At 37.8% G+C, this 16,929-nt stretch overlaps 2 protein-coding genes across 2 annotated transcripts; both read right to left on the bottom strand.

The window, feature by feature from the left end:
• Positions 1–222: 222 nt before the first annotated feature.
• On the bottom strand, positions 223–10,143 carry LOC131702071 (serine incorporator 1-like). Its single transcript, XM_059003745.1, has 10 exons — positions 9,848–10,143; positions 7,779–7,940; positions 7,022–7,215; positions 6,566–6,645; positions 6,264–6,401; positions 4,510–4,679; positions 2,667–2,757; positions 2,149–2,335; positions 1,171–1,401; positions 223–1,039 (listed from the first exon to the last, which is right to left on the bottom strand). Exons 1-10 carry the CDS (start codon positions 9,884–9,886, stop codon positions 901–903), a joined length of 1,431 nt encoding a protein of 476 aa, XP_058859728.1. The 5' UTR covers positions 9,887–10,143; the 3' UTR covers positions 223–900.
• Positions 10,144–12,407: 2,264 nt separating this feature from the next.
• LOC117426403 (uncharacterized) lies at positions 12,408–15,872 on the bottom strand. Its single transcript, XM_034905272.2, has 3 exons — positions 15,430–15,872; positions 13,531–13,875; positions 12,408–13,216 (listed from the first exon to the last, which is right to left on the bottom strand). Exons 1-3 carry the CDS (start codon positions 15,565–15,567, stop codon positions 13,085–13,087), a joined length of 615 nt encoding a protein of 204 aa, XP_034761163.2. The 5' UTR covers positions 15,568–15,872; the 3' UTR covers positions 12,408–13,084.
• Positions 15,873–16,929: the final 1,057 nt, after the last annotated feature.

Raw genomic sequence — 16,929 nt, 5'->3', positions numbered from 1 at the left:
TGAGAAAGGATAATTCAGTACAAACACATCAGGCTAGGGGGATTAAATAATCATCTTTAAATGAACCTTGATGTTGAACAGGTGCGTCAAATTTAAACGTGTACAAGCTTCAGTTTAGTTTACTAGAACTAACGTTTAGAAATTCACGAAACCTTTACCAGCTACTACTGCACAATGCAACCGAAGTCGCAACAAGAAGCTTTAAAAAAAAAAAAAAAAAAATCTGATAAATGTTTTATTTATTTTATAGTGCAAAGCCATACAGCATAAACACATTGCTTTGTTCAATGAGCTACAGCTAGGCATATACAGTTTTATCAGCCTGCCAACCTAACACTTCATTTTAGATTAAAAAAACACAAATATTTTACCTATTTGGCAAAAGCATCTTATATTGCAATTCTGTAGCACTTGACTATAAATTATTTTTTCCTTGCTGAGCATGAACTTTTGTAAAAGTAATATTTTCAAGTTTAACTAAAAAAGCACAAAAATCAATAGAAATATAAAATGATTAGCAGTAAGGTGCATTAAAAATAAATCTATAAAACATAAGACATTAACTTAAACACAGTTCTTATAGAATGTTCAGTGCACTGTTGGTTTAAATTTTAAAAAAAAATGTTGCTGCTCTTAGACCTATTAACATAATAAGAGAGAATGTAATTGGAGCAGGTCTCAGACTACAAGGAAGCATATTTTATATAACGCATTCAGACAAACAATTTTTTACATACCCACAAGCAACAGCATTTTGCATAGCAGTGATGGAACAATGTTTTAACAAGTCAACTAAAAACAAAATTACATTTTAGAACCTACAAGGGGAAAACAAATAATAATTTGGCTTCAGAAAAAAGGACTGTATTAAGAAAATGTGCTTTGTGGAGAAAGATGGAACTAGTTGAATTCCCTGTTGGTGAGAACGACTGGGGCAATCAGGGTCCAAACGTACAGGACCAGACAGACCCAACTGGACGTCATCTTCACCCACACTGCAGGCCACTTGCTGGTCATGGTCTTATAGTCTGCATCAGGGCTGTGGATGGAGAAAAATAACTATTCACTTTCTATGTATCAAAAGTGCACAGAAGAGCTCACAACTCTGTCCTTGGCTCAACCAACAAAATAAAAGCTTTGAATCTGCACCAGAAAATGTTGTTCACTGACCTATACCAGTTGGTGAGAGTCATCATGATGTACAGTGAAGCCAGGCACAGCATAAAGTGGAAGAAGGAGTAGCTGTACTGAACCACATCCCTCTCATTGTCTTCAACACGCCGTGGTCCATTCCCATCCTCAAGATGTCCGCTGCCCCCTGCCGCGGTGTCATCCAGCATCACCGAGTCGTTGGTGGACAGGGTCAGCTTGTTCACTTGGGAGTTGTTGGAGGAGCGGATGCTGCATTTGAAAAAGCAAACGGTTTGGAATTGTGAGTTTCTCCATGGTGTAGCTCTTCACTAGGTTACATTTAGGACTGGGGAGTTTGGCATGTCTGCAATGCAGTGTAGATGTCATTTAGCTTATCCATCACCTATCACCTACCACACTCTTGCTATTTTTTTTTTTTATAAATCTCAGAACTTTCATCCACCAATCACGAAGCTCCATTAGAGCAGGGGTTCTCAAACTCAGTCCTGGGCCCCCCCTGAGCTCTCAATTACTTAACAAGACCCTTAATTGAACTGAACCTGAAATTTGCAACTGTTTAAGAGCTGAAAACAAGTAAAAAGGTCTAATTAAGCAAATTATCAGTTTATTTAAGGGTCTAGTTCAGTAATTGAGAGCTCAGTTGGAACAAAAACCAACAGACACGGGGTCCCCAGGATCGAGTTTGAGAACCCCTGCATTAGATGCTACTACTATATGGCAGATGACTGTGGAACATGCAATGAACCCGTGTGACAAAGTTACAAGTTGTTGAGTTTGAGAAAATACTAAACGAAGCAAAATAAACTTGATTGGAGGGCATTCCCATCTGGCTCATAACTTCCTGATGCGGTCATCTACTAGACAGTAATGCCCGAAACAACGTCAGGTAAAACCACTGTTTTGACCTGCATTGGAATTCAGTCACAGGTTTTGCCAAAATGCTGCTCTTTTGAGCTAAGGTTTTCCCAGGTTAGATTTTTGGTTTTAACTTCTTACCTTGAGAACAGGATGCACAGGATAAAGATGACAAGCCCAACAATGCTCTGGGCATCCCACCACTGCAATGACTGATGAGGGGCTGGAGTTTCATCACCAGTAATCACTACAGTCCTGTTTGCAGGCACCACGGTTGGAGCAGCAATCTGCTCAATAATACTAAGCAGACTGGGGTTACAACTCCGATCTGGATCAGAAACAAGATAAGCAGAAACAAGAGTTAATAGAAATGAACAGAACTGTTTAAGCCACGTAATCAGAAAATGTTGGCCATGCAAAATAGAAGGTCATAATTATTTTCTTGCTTATATCAGCACACAAGAATAGCTGAACACCTGGATTTCTTCTATGGTGGCCACTGCTTTCATTTGTGAATTTAGTTTTTATTCAAATTGCACTGAAGGTTTTACATACACCTCCAAACTGCATTTGCTGTTGGCCCAAACTTGGCAATAAACTATGTGCAAGAAGGCCCCTGAAAAGTGTATAAAATGTCTTGATCTGAGTTCAGTTCTTACCAGGTTCATTTGTCATTGCTGACCATGTAAGGTACATTGTATAGAGAGTGATGATGGAAGACTGCAACAGGCCTGAGCGAGGCTGAGCCTCCTAGAATACAAAATGATATATTTATGTTAGTAACATGCATACAAGGATACATATTAAAAGTACAATACGGTTTCAAAGGGTGAATTGCAGTGATCTAAAAGTAGCGTCCTAACTGGGGATGATCCTGTGGTTAGTATGGAGGACAGTATTAATGATAGTCTGCAGAGTTTCAATTGCAAAGAAACAGATGTTTCCAGATAGATTGCAACAATGTGTCAGTCTTCTGCCCCCATAGAGGACTGTAAAACAAGGTACTGTTAGTCCAGTGTCTCTTTATGCTTAAGAGCTGTACTAACTTGTCACTCATATGAGATTAAAAGATTATATTAAGTATCCTTTTCAGCACTGAAGAGAGTGAGATATAGGTGTCAAATACATTTCTATAACACTCAATGCAAAGATAATTCAACAAACTCACCGACTCTACGAGCTGGTGAGCTACTCAACAAAAAAAGATGGTGGCACCCAAAGCTAGCATCAAACTGTGCTACAAAGCAGATCAGCTTCACAACGGTAAATGTAAAAAATTAATAAAAAACAAAAAAATAAAACAGTGCAAACAGCAGAAAAAGTAACTATAAAAGACATTATTATTGTAACAGTTTTATTGCATAACATTAAGGGAGAATTAGCTACATTTTAGCATATACGGCCACCGAGCTCCAAGAAAGTCTAAAATGCGACTTAAAATCTACTTCAGAATATAGATTGACCAAGTCTGGGTCATAGTTGCGCACTTTTGCATGTGTCTCTGCATTGCACTTTGTATCAGTAAGCTGCCATTATAGCTACAGCTTCCATCATAGAATCTTCTTTGTCAGATATTTCAATACTTTTTTCTCCACATAAAACCTCCCAGACAGCTGCAGCAGCCACTGCAATGACATCCATTAAATTAACAAAGCTTTCCTAAATACCCAGAAATGCTGAACTTTTATGGATGTTTTTGTTGACACTGAAAACTACTGTTAAGTTTAGGTATGCACCCATAGTCACAAAAAAATAAATAAATAATGGAATAAATTACTGTAACAGTTTCGCTAACTGCAAGAAAAATGTGCCCCACCCTGTATATTGCTGACAATTCTCACCATTTCAGGTTGCCCCAGACCTGGATATTTGGCAATGCAAATATGTATTTAAAAAAACAGCCACATATCCTCAAAACAATGTTTCATGTCAACAGCTGAATCATTGGTTTCCTTTCACTCTGAACTGTGTACCGTTTATTACACTGAGGGACTTCAAAATGGCTAGGACATGCTTCCGGTTTCTAAAAAGCAATGCAACCAGGTCTTACGAGCAAATATGAATTGTTAGCTTGGCAGAGGTTTCCTTGTAATTGTCTTCTCTTTCGTATGAATTGTGTAATGTTTCAGTTGTAAGTTTCCCAAGGCACTGACGGAAATGATGACTCATTAAGGCTTTCCTAACCATGGCATTAAAAAAGCAAACAACTAAAACAAAAAACACAGTAAATGGTATTACAGCATTTAGACCAGGGCACACACAAATATACCGCTACAAATAGTGTACACACTGTACCATTTTATTTCTCATGATCTCATGATTTTGCCAAAAAAACAGACAATGCAGAAAAGAGTAGTTGGTGTTATATGGAATGCAACTCCTTTCAGAGCAAAAAAGGATCTTTTTCGTAGTTCTAACCTGATCTTCAGTTTGGAAGATTCTTTTTTCAGTAGTTCTACAATATGTGATCCAGAGTTCTTTACAACAACACATAAAGCTTACCTGAACTTTAGGCAGGACAGAGGTGATGGAGGCAGCAATGCAGAAAAGCATGTTGAAACTGATGAAAAATTTGTTTTCAATACAACCCTCAGGTTTGGTGTAAAATACATACAAAAGGACAATGGCCACAATGGACAGGATGTAGTTTAATCCAGTGGCTGATAGTAAGGCTGGAAAAAGAAAATGAAAGCTATGGTTGACATTCAAGTACACACAAATAAATGCCAGCTAAAATGCCATCCCTCTGTTACAGTATTCAGTCTAATAGAATTAAAGAATTCTGTGTAGAGCAACATGACGTTTTAAACATTCTTATTAACTCTTACCAGAATTCTATTAATCATGTTCATATTCATGTCTTTAAACCTCACAGATCAAAACCTGTCGGGCTCAGAGTAGCACTGCCATTATACCACAGGTACACCCTCTAAAGCCAACGGGACATTAACATCTTGAAACTTGTTTCAAACATCAATATACATTTTTTAAGCAGTTTAAGTAAATGTAGTTCATGATGGCATTAATATATACAGTGTAACCCGCTTAATATCCCCATTACCGTGCAGAGTTATTTGGGGATATTATGCGGGTTGGGATATAAACAGGGTCTCATGTTATCTTATGGCGCCACCACGCAGTAGAAAGTAAGGGACATTTAAGCACGCCATATTCAACCGTTTTACATATAAACAAAGAAAACGGAATATAATCCATATCTGTACTGTACGTCTTTTATTGCAATATTGTACTAATATTACAGTACTGTAACAACAAATAGGTTTTTCTAAAGACTGTTTACTTTAATTAAACAATAGCAGAAATTAATTTGTCTAGAAAGCTCAAACAAACACGAACAATTGCTGCATACTTTAATTAGCTAGCTGACATTATATCAGTGCAGGGGAAACCAGTCCACTAAAACACTTACCGCACCATAAGCTTAAGTTTATTGCTGTAATGTAACATAATTACTGTAGCTAACAACTCAAACAACGCTATGTGTACAATCTAATAAAATCAGGAACAACAAAGCCAGATACAGTTACTATATTTAACGTTAACGTTAGTTACTGTTTCTTTCAATTTCTTAGCTAGCTGTTGCTAGTGAAAATGATTAGTCTATACTAACGTTAAACTTTAAATTTTTTGATTGTGAAAAGAGAACATCGGTTGAAAAACGTATTGTCCTTATTTTAAAAAGTCATGCAATGTTGCCTGGTGGGTGTTGAGGGGATAATAAGCGGGGTTCCTAGTGATATTAAAAGAGTTCATTTAACATAGAAACCTATGGTGAGTGGCAAGTGGTTTTAAAAAAAACGTGATAATAAGCGGGTTGGGATATTAACCGAGGGGACATTAAACTGGGTTACACTGTACATATACCTAGTAGATAATGACCACAGACATTAGCGCTCAATTATTCTGCTAAAGGGTTTATTTTTTTTGCACTGCTACTTTTTTCAAACTGTAGGTTTTTTTTCTTATTAAAGCCACACACACCACACTTAAAACTATTTTTATTTTCGAGGTAAGCCCCACAATATCAACATGCTGTCTAACTGTGTTGTGTGCTAATTAATTAATCTATGTCTGAAAGCAGACTAATAAAAGTAAAAAAAAATGCACCATACTTAGAATTGCAGTTCACTTGTTTAGAAACTTCTACATGTTAGAAATGCAGCTTGTGTACTGGTTTCAGCCAAAAAATGAAAAGACATTAAAGAGTCTTGGCTCTGGTTGAGTAGAGTCCCTACCTGCATACCAGCAGCGTGAATTTCCTTCTTCCATCTTGTCAACCCAGGACTCATTCCAGGAATGGGCAAAATCAACCAAGAATACCAGTTGTATAAGGATAAAGCAAAAGGCACCAAAAGTACCTATGACAAACCAGGCTGAAAATACAAACCCATTATTTAAAATAACCTTTTTTTATATGCTTGGATATTGTCTCTTATAACACAGAAGGTGCCAAAATGATTTTGCTTTTTTTTATTTTTATTTTTTTTATATTAAAATATATTTTGACACTCCTCTGAGCTGTTTCTACCAGACCTACCTCGAGTGAAAGGGCCCTCTGGGATGTAAAAGGCACCGACTGTAACAGCAATAATGGCGGCAATCTTAAAGAACCAGAACCTGCAAAAAACATCAAGCAGTCAATACAAATGTTTACATACTGTAAACAGACACTACATATAAAGCTGCTGTTGTTTTCATGGTGATCTACAATGAGATCAAACTAAAACAGCAAGCTTTTGCTGGCGAGGCCTGACCTGTACCAGTAACATTGTAACTGTTAATACTTGAAACATAGATATTCACTACATCTTCAAAACTTGAAATCAGCAGACCTTTATAATTCTGCCTAGAATTATTTTTCTTATTTAGTGGTTAACTTAAATGTATTAATTGTTATGAAATAAAAAAACTTCATGTTCGTTCTACTCACTGCATTAACTTATTTTCCAATACAAACTTTGAATTGGGCCTCGTCCAAGAATTGAGAACTCACCCATTATGGATGGCAGCTCTGGGATCTCTGCTATTTTTAACATTAAGCATAAGCAGAGAGAAGGCAAAGAAGGAAATGGCCAGTCCAAAACACATCCGATACACGGCCTTATAGCCCACAAAGACATCGCAGTTCACAAATCCATCTACCGTCGGGATCTGCGTTCCACGACCCCCTTCGCAGAATCCTGGTATCTATTGGAAAAACAGGAAAACAATGCTAGAAGAGAGTTCTGATCTAGGATAATAGGAAAGCTTTCGTACCAGCCGTCAGGTCTTGGATTTATTACCCATTTTCAAAAGTAAAATCCAAAACAATTATTTGGAGGGCTTAATAGCAACCTCAATGTAAACCTTGTTCTGTTTTTGCTTTTATTTCCCAAAGTGATCAGACTCTACTGTAAGTGGGGTAGCGTGACAGAAAAGACAAAACCAAAGTAATACCAGGAGCTTGTCCCCATTATATTTTGGTCAAGACATTTTAATGTGCTGCTAACATTACCAAGAGTCATAATAAGCAGGTTTGAATGCAATAAAATCAAGTGTACCATCTCCAAGCAAAAACACATATGGTAAAACTGTATCCATGGTGTTAGACTATGGGAGGCATCAGAAGTTCAATCATAAATTGCTCAGTGACATCTACGTATAGCCTCCTCCACTTCACTGTCACCAGGGATTTCATTGTCACAAAAAAGGCAGGGAAATGGAAAAGTACAACTAGTTTGGTGGTATGAAAAGGATTTGGTTTTAATTACCTTTTTTAGTTGCTGCTCAATCCCCGGAGCCAGCATGATGCAGGAAACCATGGTCCCAAGCAGCAAAATAAAAGCGTAAATAAGGCGGGTAACTGTAGAGTTCTTGCTGTTGGGGCAACATCTGCACAGCAAGCATGTGGCACTGCTGCACAAACATGGTATCTGAAAAGAAACACACACACGAACAAGAAACTGAAAAATCAAGTGGGACAGGGACACAAGAGCATGCTCTTTCAAAACATTTTAAGGACTATTTTAAGGATTGTTTTGCTACATACCATTTCTTAAAGACCACTTCATCAAGTTTTTCAATTGTTTTAGAACGGGCTAGAAGTTTATCCTCACTTTTCAGAGCACTGTTTAGTCTTCAAAGTTGTTTTTATGTAATTAAAAACAGCACAGGCTACTTTTTCATAAATGTGAATTACTGTACCTTAATAGATTTGTCCTTTCTATTTGGTGAATCTGTCACATCTCTGGCTGGCATCTCTGAGTGTGATGCCCCAGATACTGTGCCTATGGTTTATAGCTAGTGCCTAGATGAAGACCTCTATCACACATGTAACTGACTGCGGTAATCAGCTGTTTCTATGGAAACTGAAAGCGCTCTGTTCTTAGAAACCACAGCTACAGTTTTTCTACATATCAGGACCACACTTCTCAACTGACACCTGCCTTTTATCAACACCTGGCTGTAATCAAATCAGGCATCCAGGAGCAATTCATAGCACTGTTTGGGTCTGATTCATCCAAAGTGCAATTTGCACCTGTTACCTAGGCTTGGTGGTCCAGTGGTTAACGAAAAGGGCTTGCTACCAGGAGGTGCCAGATTCAAATCCCGGCTCAGCCACTGACTCACTGTGTGTGACCCTGAGCAAGTTACCTAACCTCTTTGTGCTCCGTTCTCCGGATAAGACGTAAAACCGAGGTCCTATTGCAAGTGACCCTGGTGTGAAAAGGTGTGTCCCTGCAACATATACTACTTTTGAATATGGGCAGACAACAAAGCACTATTTATTATTAGTGTTCACAGAAGGCTAAACTAGGGATAATATTTTTAAAAAGATAGCACTGAATCATATTTGAATATAAAATGGATAAGAGTTGTTGGCGCTTTAAGAAGTTGGAAACACATTGGTCATGTGAGCCATGGAAAGGCTGTAAACAACTTAATGCTCAAGCCAGACGAGCAAGCTCATAGCTTTGTAAGAGTCAATTAGTGGCTGCTGAATTCGCCTTCCTGTAATCAGCCACACAGTATTCCACATGAACAGAGACAGCAATAGTACTATCAAATATATACAGTATACAAATTATATATACCAGCAAGGCTTGGTTCCATGCAGCTAGTAAAACTGGGACAGCACCACAGCCTTCTGTTTAAATAATTTCCTTAATTATTAAACACAATCAACCATTTGGCCTGCATTGGCCCTGAATGGATTCAGTTGTCTGTACCCCAAGGCTAAAACAACCTTTTGAGGATGACAAACCGGCCAGTCAACCATTTTTTACCTTCTATCTTGGCTCAGGGCAAAAGTGAAACTGTATGCAGCACACCTGCATTAAATCACTCGAAAGCTCACCGCGCCCAAGTGGCACGCTGAAGCTGCAGCTAAGCCATTCGATCTTATTGCTGCTAGTTTCGTTTCATAACCCCTGGTGATATTTGGTTTCAAGTAGGTGTCTTGTCAGTAAAACTCAAAATGCTTCGACTATTTATCAAAGATAATTTTCTCCAGACGGCTCTGTGATAAAATGGTAGCCTAGTCGCCTTTTTTTGTTTTGCATTACTTCACTTTTTTAAAAATAGCGACTACATTCGTACGGTCAATGGAAAGCATTACTGGCGAATTGTATTGCAATTACAGTTATTAATATTACATTACTTGACAAATAATAATTGACTGGTATTATTTTTTATAACTTAGTTTTACAGTCTTTGTAGTCGTGTGTTACATTAAAACTCGTGGTACAGTTTATAAACGGACACATCACTTGACAAGAAATTATTTTTTGTTTGTGTTTCCTGTTCAAAAGCAATCAAGTTAAAATGTAAACAAACTTACACAGCTGGCGAGTGAACAGGCCCCTAAGACAGCTCCCATCGTCTTCCCAGATCAGGTCGACCACTTCCTGGTACCTACGTTCTTTCGTTCTGTTTTTTTTTTTCCTTTGCCTTATTTTCTAGATTTGCTTCGGCTATTGCCTCGCTCACCTTTTGCTGAGACTAAAGACTGGCTAAACACCAATTACTAAGGCGAGTAACTGTACTTCTCCCTGTCACCTTGTTGTTTCTCGTGAGACTGCTCTACCCACTCCGCAAGAAAATCGAGCTGCGTCTCAAGCGATGATGTCATTACGTTAAACATCATCGCGTTAATTAAGCCATCTTGGTTAGACAGTGAAGCTGTAACCTATAATGATAGTTTGGTCAACAGATTAAGAGTTTATGGTTAAAATTCCCTAATTTTATTTTTATAGTTAATATTTTTGTTGTTATTTAAAGTTACAAATCCATTCTATTGGAAATGAAATACTGTACCTGTATAAACATTAGCAACTGATGTTTGTTTTCCAATGTACGCTTCCTGAAAAAAAGGTATCCATACCAAAATGTTGGGGAAATAAGTTATTCTGTTTTTATAGTACAATTGTATTGGGCTTTATCAATTTTGCTAGAACCAGTCTAATCAATTTAGTTATAAAATCTGTCTGCTTCTTTTATCAGTGTGGTTTAGGGCAACTTATAGATTACAAACCTCAAAATCCTGCTTAAGAACCTAATTTAGCACCATGAATGAATTACCTCTGTAAACATGCTACAGGTGCTTCTGCACTAACATGGGTGTATCAGTTCTGGATGAAGTGACAGGTGAGAGAGGTCAGGATCACATACTAAAGTTCAACCAGAATGATTGAATTCAATATCCTAATTACATTCCCCGCTGCCAGAGCTAGGTTGAAGTTCTGCCCTATCACCCTGCCTCATGATTTGGTGATCTAAACTGGCATATCCCCTCAACCACAGTGCGCAGAAGAAGCCTGTTTCCCAAACTATCCCCTTGACGCCTAATGGAAAACATTCTTGCCCATCAATCCATGCCCATTTCCCTGAATGTAGTCAAGGATGGCATTGATGCCTATCACCGGGGCACATCCAGCCAGAACACCTCCTGTATAGAGCAACTTAGTAAAGAAACACAGGCTAATGTGCATCTGTAACTGCCAGGTCAAGTTTTAGATTCCTAAACCACAAAATGAATAACCTGGTTTTATTAACTTATGTATTTTAAACTAAGTACATGTTACTGAAATTCAATAGATATAAATTTGTGAAGAAACTCAAGAGAATCTTACGATGTGGTTATTACATTTAGTACAGATAAAAATGAATGAAAAAAAAACAGAGGAGCAGGATTTTTAATGTTCTTTCTCTCTGGGGGGTAATGTTATTGATGCTGGTTAATGTTTAAACCGATCATCTTCTAAATGGCTTCAAACTCATTTGAGCTCCCTCTGTTTCTGCTTGACATATATCTAAACACATTTTGCATCTTGAAAGAATGATGCTGTCATAGAGAGAAATGGTTTTGACTGGTTGTGAATACTATCTCTAATCAAAACACCAGACGTGCGTTTTTCCCTCTTTTTGTTTTGTCCACGTCAAAGCTTTGGCTAATGTTTAGCTTTTCTTGGCATTTCCATTGACCAGACAAGCTTGAACTCCTGAACCTTGAAAAGAATTTCAAACTGGTTTAAACCAGCCTATGAAAGCCTTTCCTGGAGGCAGTGGGTCAGCAGCCAGTCCCAATTAACCCACTCATCAGAGTAACAGCAGCCTGCCTGAGGTGTACTGCCATAGCTCCTCAGCAATCCATTCACTCTATAACCGCTTTAGAACTCACTGAACAGAAGTAACCAATACTGATTACAAGATGAATCAGTAATGTGATACCAATTCAAAACCAGGAATCTCTCAAGTATATACAACAGTGACTCTGTCTTCAGTTTTGAGAAGTCTTTCCATCTGCACATAAGTTTATGATGGAACTATATGGCAAAGGCAAGACAGGGGACAAAACAGTGAAGTGACCTACATAGCTAACACTAGCTTTGCGGGTTAGATACAGTTAACACTGTGCTGGCATTTGATTCCAAACTTGGTGTGTTATTATTTAGTTAGCTATTAATAGCTTTGAGAAGTATGTCTTGCCCTGTCCCTGAGCTGTCTGAATACAGACTAATTGTGAAGATGTTTGTTCAGACTTTTCACACTGTTTGCATTTTCAGACCTTACCTGAAACTTGCAGGCCAGAATAAATATTCTCTCTCTCTCTCTCTCTCTCTCTCTCTCTCTCTCTCTCTCTCTCTCTCTCTCTCTCTCTCTCTCTCTCTCTCCAGATATATATATATATATATATATATATATATATATATATATATATATATATATATATATATATACAGAGAGAGAGAGAGAGAGAGTGTGCAGAGAATTAAAAAAAACAGCAAACAGCTCTATATCCAAGGAGAATCAGGATCCAACAGGATACTCATCAATTGCTAGGAATACATGATGAAAAACAGTAATCGATAAACTGAAAACGCACTATTTATTCATTTGAATTATTATAATACTTAATTATTAAAATAGCAACCTGTTATTTAGTAAAGCAGACTCTATAATGACTTGCCATACAGATATGTTTCCATATACCCAAATATACTGTGTGTGTGTGTGTGTGTGTGTGTGTGTGTGTGTGTGTGTGTGTGTGTGTGTGTGTGTGTGTGTGTGTGTGTGTGTGTGTGTGTGTGTGAGTCTTTTAAAGTTATGTGTATGTATAAAAACTGTGAATCACACACTTGTAACCACTTTGTACCATTTCATTCTTCAGGTCCATTTTTTTTTTTTAGAATCTCTTTTTTAGATTAGTGTCAGTCGGTATAGCCACTGTAATGATTGATTTTATTTAAGTATTTCAATATCTGAAGATCTTGCATCTGGGAAATAATTTACAATAATAAACATCTTTTAAAAGAATGGTGCTTGAAATGTGAATACATTGCGATCTGAACCACTTAACTTCATATGTGCCAGAAGGATTCATAGCCTACTACAGTAAAACATTTCATAGAGTAGCAGTAGACCTTCGTTGTTCTTTAACCAGCCATACTATTGTTATTATTATGAGACCAGCACAATGCAGGAAGATACTACTTAATGCTTGACGGGTCCATCTGGTGCTGTTGGTGGGAGTATGAGGCTGGCAGCTCTTATCAGTAAAAGCTCTCTAAACTGCATCCTAGGTCTCCTCCCAGCAAACATGTGACTGCAGGACAGGTAGACAGCTTTCACTTCTTGTCAGCAGGTTACTGGAGCGACCACATTTACACGTATTCAAGGGTATTGTGGACATGAAGTATGCCTGTGACACCTATAAAATAAAATGTAAAAAAGTTATTTTAAATGCAATCCCCTCTGTAGTATATAACAAATGACTTACCGGAGTGTTCACTATTTATTGTTTTCTAAAATGGTCACAACGCATGAGATAAACAAAACAGAAGGTTAAATTAAGAACCCTTACATCATCTTAGCCAGGTCTATAATATCAGCAGTTTATACTGCAGACTTATCACAGTGATACATTCCAGCAGTGTTAGTTTGAAGTGTATAAGCACTGCTACGTGTACAGTTATCTTCTGAGAGGGTGAGAGGGACACACATATGCTTTACTCTTGAACTTACTTTCAACTTTCTGGTCTTTGCATCCAGGGAGTTGTCACCAGACTGGATATCAGGTCTGAAAGTGGGGTGCAGCTCCGGTGTGAGGTGTTTAGCACTGCTCTGTCTGCGGTCGCTGCTTTTCGCAGTACTTTTCCTGCTGTCGCTGACGGTGAAGCTGGTGTTGGTGGACAATGCTGTTCTTATGATTCTGTCCGCAGTGAATACAGTTGAGCTTCCAGATGGTGCGTGAAGAAGGAGTCTGCTGGTAGGAGCAAGCTTTTTCTTCATGAGGTGAGCAAACTGTTTTTTCTCCTCATTCAACTGTCGCATTCTGGTCAGCTTCTGATGGTCCAGCCGTCTTAGCGTCTTTGGGAAACAAACAATGGAGTGGGAGGGGAGAGGGGGTTATTGTTTTGTCATGTGAACCCCTTATAAAATCTTACTGAGCCAAGCATGACACAAGGATGGTAAAACACATTAAAAGCATTGTGGTGGGGTAGCGCTGTGGCTCCACATGTTACTGGCAGGAAAGGAGACTCGGAAACAGGGAAGCTGAAGTTTCAGCGCTGTGGCACACATTTATTTACAAAAATAGAACAAAAACAGTAACAAACAAAACAGGACACTAGGGCCAAAATAAAAGGTTAAACAAAATATAATTACCTTCTGTTCAAAATAAAGGTTTCAGAATGCCCAGGCTGGGCAGAGCCTTCACTGGACTTTTCAAAAACACAAGTCAAATACTCGGTCCCTAAACAAAGGATTTGGCTTTCTCTCTCTCTCTCTCTCTCTCTCTCTCTCTCTCTCTCTCTCTCTCTCTCTCTCTCTCTCTCTCTCTCTCTCTCTCTCTCTCTCTCAGTATTATAAATCCAATTTCTATAGACCTTTAATTGAATGCACTGTAAATCAAAATGTTTAGGATGATTATGGAATAGGTTATAAACATGTTAGTGTTTATTGTAATTCATTTTAGATTATTCTTTAGACACACACTCACACACAAAACATGTTACCAAAATAAAGAAAGTAAACAATACAATGTAAAGAATATAAATACAACACTGTGTTTATAATCTGTTTTAAAAGGCTTGTGTTTGATTATCAAACGCTTGATTTACACTGTAGGAACCATACATGATTTTTCATCCTAAAACATTTTGTAGAAATGACAAAGATATTCCAATTGGAAAATCTGATAGGATTTAAAAGAATGCACTATAAGATACATTTTTCTCTTGTAAAAACAAAACTCGTATCACCAAATCATCTGAACAACTGTACATTAGTCACTGGAGTATCCGAGTTACCACAGTGTGTGGAAAGTTAGCTACTGTCTAACTGCTAAACGTCATTTGAACAGTAGGTAAGATATAATGTAATTAGCCACGCCTTTGTTGAAATAAAACAACTGTAAATATTGAGTGCATTGCTTTGATACAATCAGCTTTGCAAAACCTAAAACAAGGAAATCAATATCAGTCGCTTACAATGGTTCCGTTTTGAGTAATACATCATAACATAGTCAAGACAAGTACAAGGTACACATGCAGTTATCTGCTGTTAAAATGTAATGGTGTTACACCGAACTACTGTAAATACATTTCTAATAAAACCGATCCAACGATTTGATTGGATAACAAACCAAAACTGTCCTGGATTCTCAATAAAACCAGACAGTAGGCCTACATTAAGTGATACACATGCTGGTTCAAAAAAAGGAATTAGGAAAAATAAATGAATGTCATACTGTGAATGTCATATATTCGAGAATAATATTTATTCTCATCAATTATTCCTGCTAAACGGACTATACTTTCCAGAGAAAATCTAAACAATCAGGATTGCTTAAGATAATAATTAAAAAAATAAAAAATAAATAAACAATAAAGACACAAGCGCCATAATTTGAAAAGTTCTAACCTGCATTAGTTTTTTCTGCTCCTTGATGAAATTATTATTCACAGCCTGGGAGGCTGTCATCAGATCGGGTGCACAAAGTGAATAAATAGGATCATTTTTATACAAAAACGACAAGGAGGTGGCTGGGCTTGCATCCATTTCCCCGGACAAAATATGAGCCTGTCAGAGAAGGTTGGTCGCCGCAGTGCCCTCAGGGTTTAACGAATCGATCATTTCCAGCCGAACAGATGTAGCGCGGGGCAGACTCTCATCTGTTGTGCTGTGCGTGTGGTGATGGGTCTGACTCATAACTCCTGGAGAGTCCTGACGCGATCAGCAGATAGTTTAATTCCCGCTTCAGTGGAGTTCTTCCCCAAGCTTGGTTCAGAAATTCCACAGCCTGGCCAACGGTTTGAAGGGCTAAACACTGGACTTTAACATGCAGTCGAACTTGTTTACAGGGGTAGCTGTGCAATAAAATAAATACTCTCTCTTACAGTTTGGCGTCTGCTTCAATGGAATCCCTTTCAATAAAAGTAAAAAAAAAAAAAAAAAAAAAAAAAAAAATATATCTATCTATCTATCTATCCATCTATATATATATATATATATATATATATATATATCTATAGCATATGTATATATGTATATATGTATGCAATTTTCAAATAAAAATGATGCAGTTAAACACACACACACACACACACACACACACACACACACACACAAATCCAATTGCCTATGTATACAGCTATGTAGCCCAATATATTTATTTACATATCATTTTAGTTTGTTTAATATGTATTTAATTGATTACCAAATACCTGGCAAGCCCTTAAAATAATTCCAATCAACAACCTTTATTGCCATAAAAAAGGCAAGGACTCCAGAGTCGAGAGGCGAATCGGGTTAATTATTAAACTAATCTACATTCCTCGAGTGATTGGCCTCCTACAAAGAAACGTTAATTGTAGCACGCATGCAGCCATTTACAGTAGTTTGCAGACTGATTGAAGTTATTTTCTATCAAGTTACTGTACATGCTGTATGTTATTTTCACAACATGATTGATTTGTTCTATGAATCTGCTCTTTAGTTTCTAACTTAACCCAGACAGCCCTAATCTGCAGGAAGAGTCACGCCGTTTTTCTAGTTAAAGGCTGTGAAGAACAGTTTGATAAAATGCGTGTTGTTCTGCTGGATAACGCGCATTGGGTGTTTGGAAGTACCTCCTTAGCCGCTTTTGCACCGCACGCTCCCTTATTGGGTGCGATGATTTCACATTCGCAGGGAAGGATTTCGTGTGAATAAAACGGCTCTCTCTGCCAGCGCATTTTAAATATAGATATTTTAGAATTCTTCATGCAATGTGTATTGCAGACTCCTCGCGTTGATACTGGCAGTATTATGACAGGCTTTGAATTAAAGGGGACATTTAAAAAAAACATCCAGCGCCGCTTCTCTACTGGTGTAAAATAAATAGGATACACAAGAATATTAAATGCCAGCAGGCAGGGAGGG

The sequence above is a fragment of the Acipenser ruthenus genome, chromosome 29 (genome assembly GCF_902713425.1).
Source record: "Acipenser ruthenus chromosome 29, fAciRut3.2 maternal haplotype, whole genome shotgun sequence".
Classification (NCBI taxonomy): domain Eukaryota; kingdom Metazoa; phylum Chordata; class Actinopteri; order Acipenseriformes; family Acipenseridae; genus Acipenser; species Acipenser ruthenus.
This window is presented reverse-complemented; position numbering and strand designations above follow the sequence as displayed.

What these genes read in the sequence shown, in the direction of transcription:
- LOC117426403 (XM_034905272.2), bottom strand. Translation starts at nt 15,567, where the DNA reads ATGGATGCAAGCCCAGCCACCTCCTTGTCGTTTTTGTATAAAAATGAT. An exon ending in AGCAGAAAAAACTAATGCAG is followed by an intron (nt 13,876 to 15,429) that starts GTTAGAACTTTT and finishes TGTTTCCCAAAG; the next exon opens with ACGCTAAGACGGCTGGACCA. An exon ending in CAAAGACCAGAAAGTTGAAA is followed by an intron (nt 13,217 to 13,530) that starts GTAAGTTCAAGA and finishes TTTATTTTATAG; the next exon opens with GTGTCACAGGCATACTTCAT.
- LOC131702071 (XM_059003745.1), bottom strand. Translation starts at nt 9,886, where the DNA reads ATGGGAGCTGTCTTAGGGGCCTGTTCACTCGCCAGCTGT. An exon ending in CCTGTTCACTCGCCAGCTGT is followed by an intron (nt 7,941 to 9,847) that starts GTAAGTTTGTTT and finishes GTTTCTTTTCAG; the next exon opens with ATACCATGTTTGTGCAGCAG. An exon ending in AGCAATGACAAATGAACCTG is followed by an intron (nt 2,336 to 2,666) that starts GTAAGAACTGAA and finishes TTTCTGATCCAG; the next exon opens with ATCGGAGTTGTAACCCCAGT.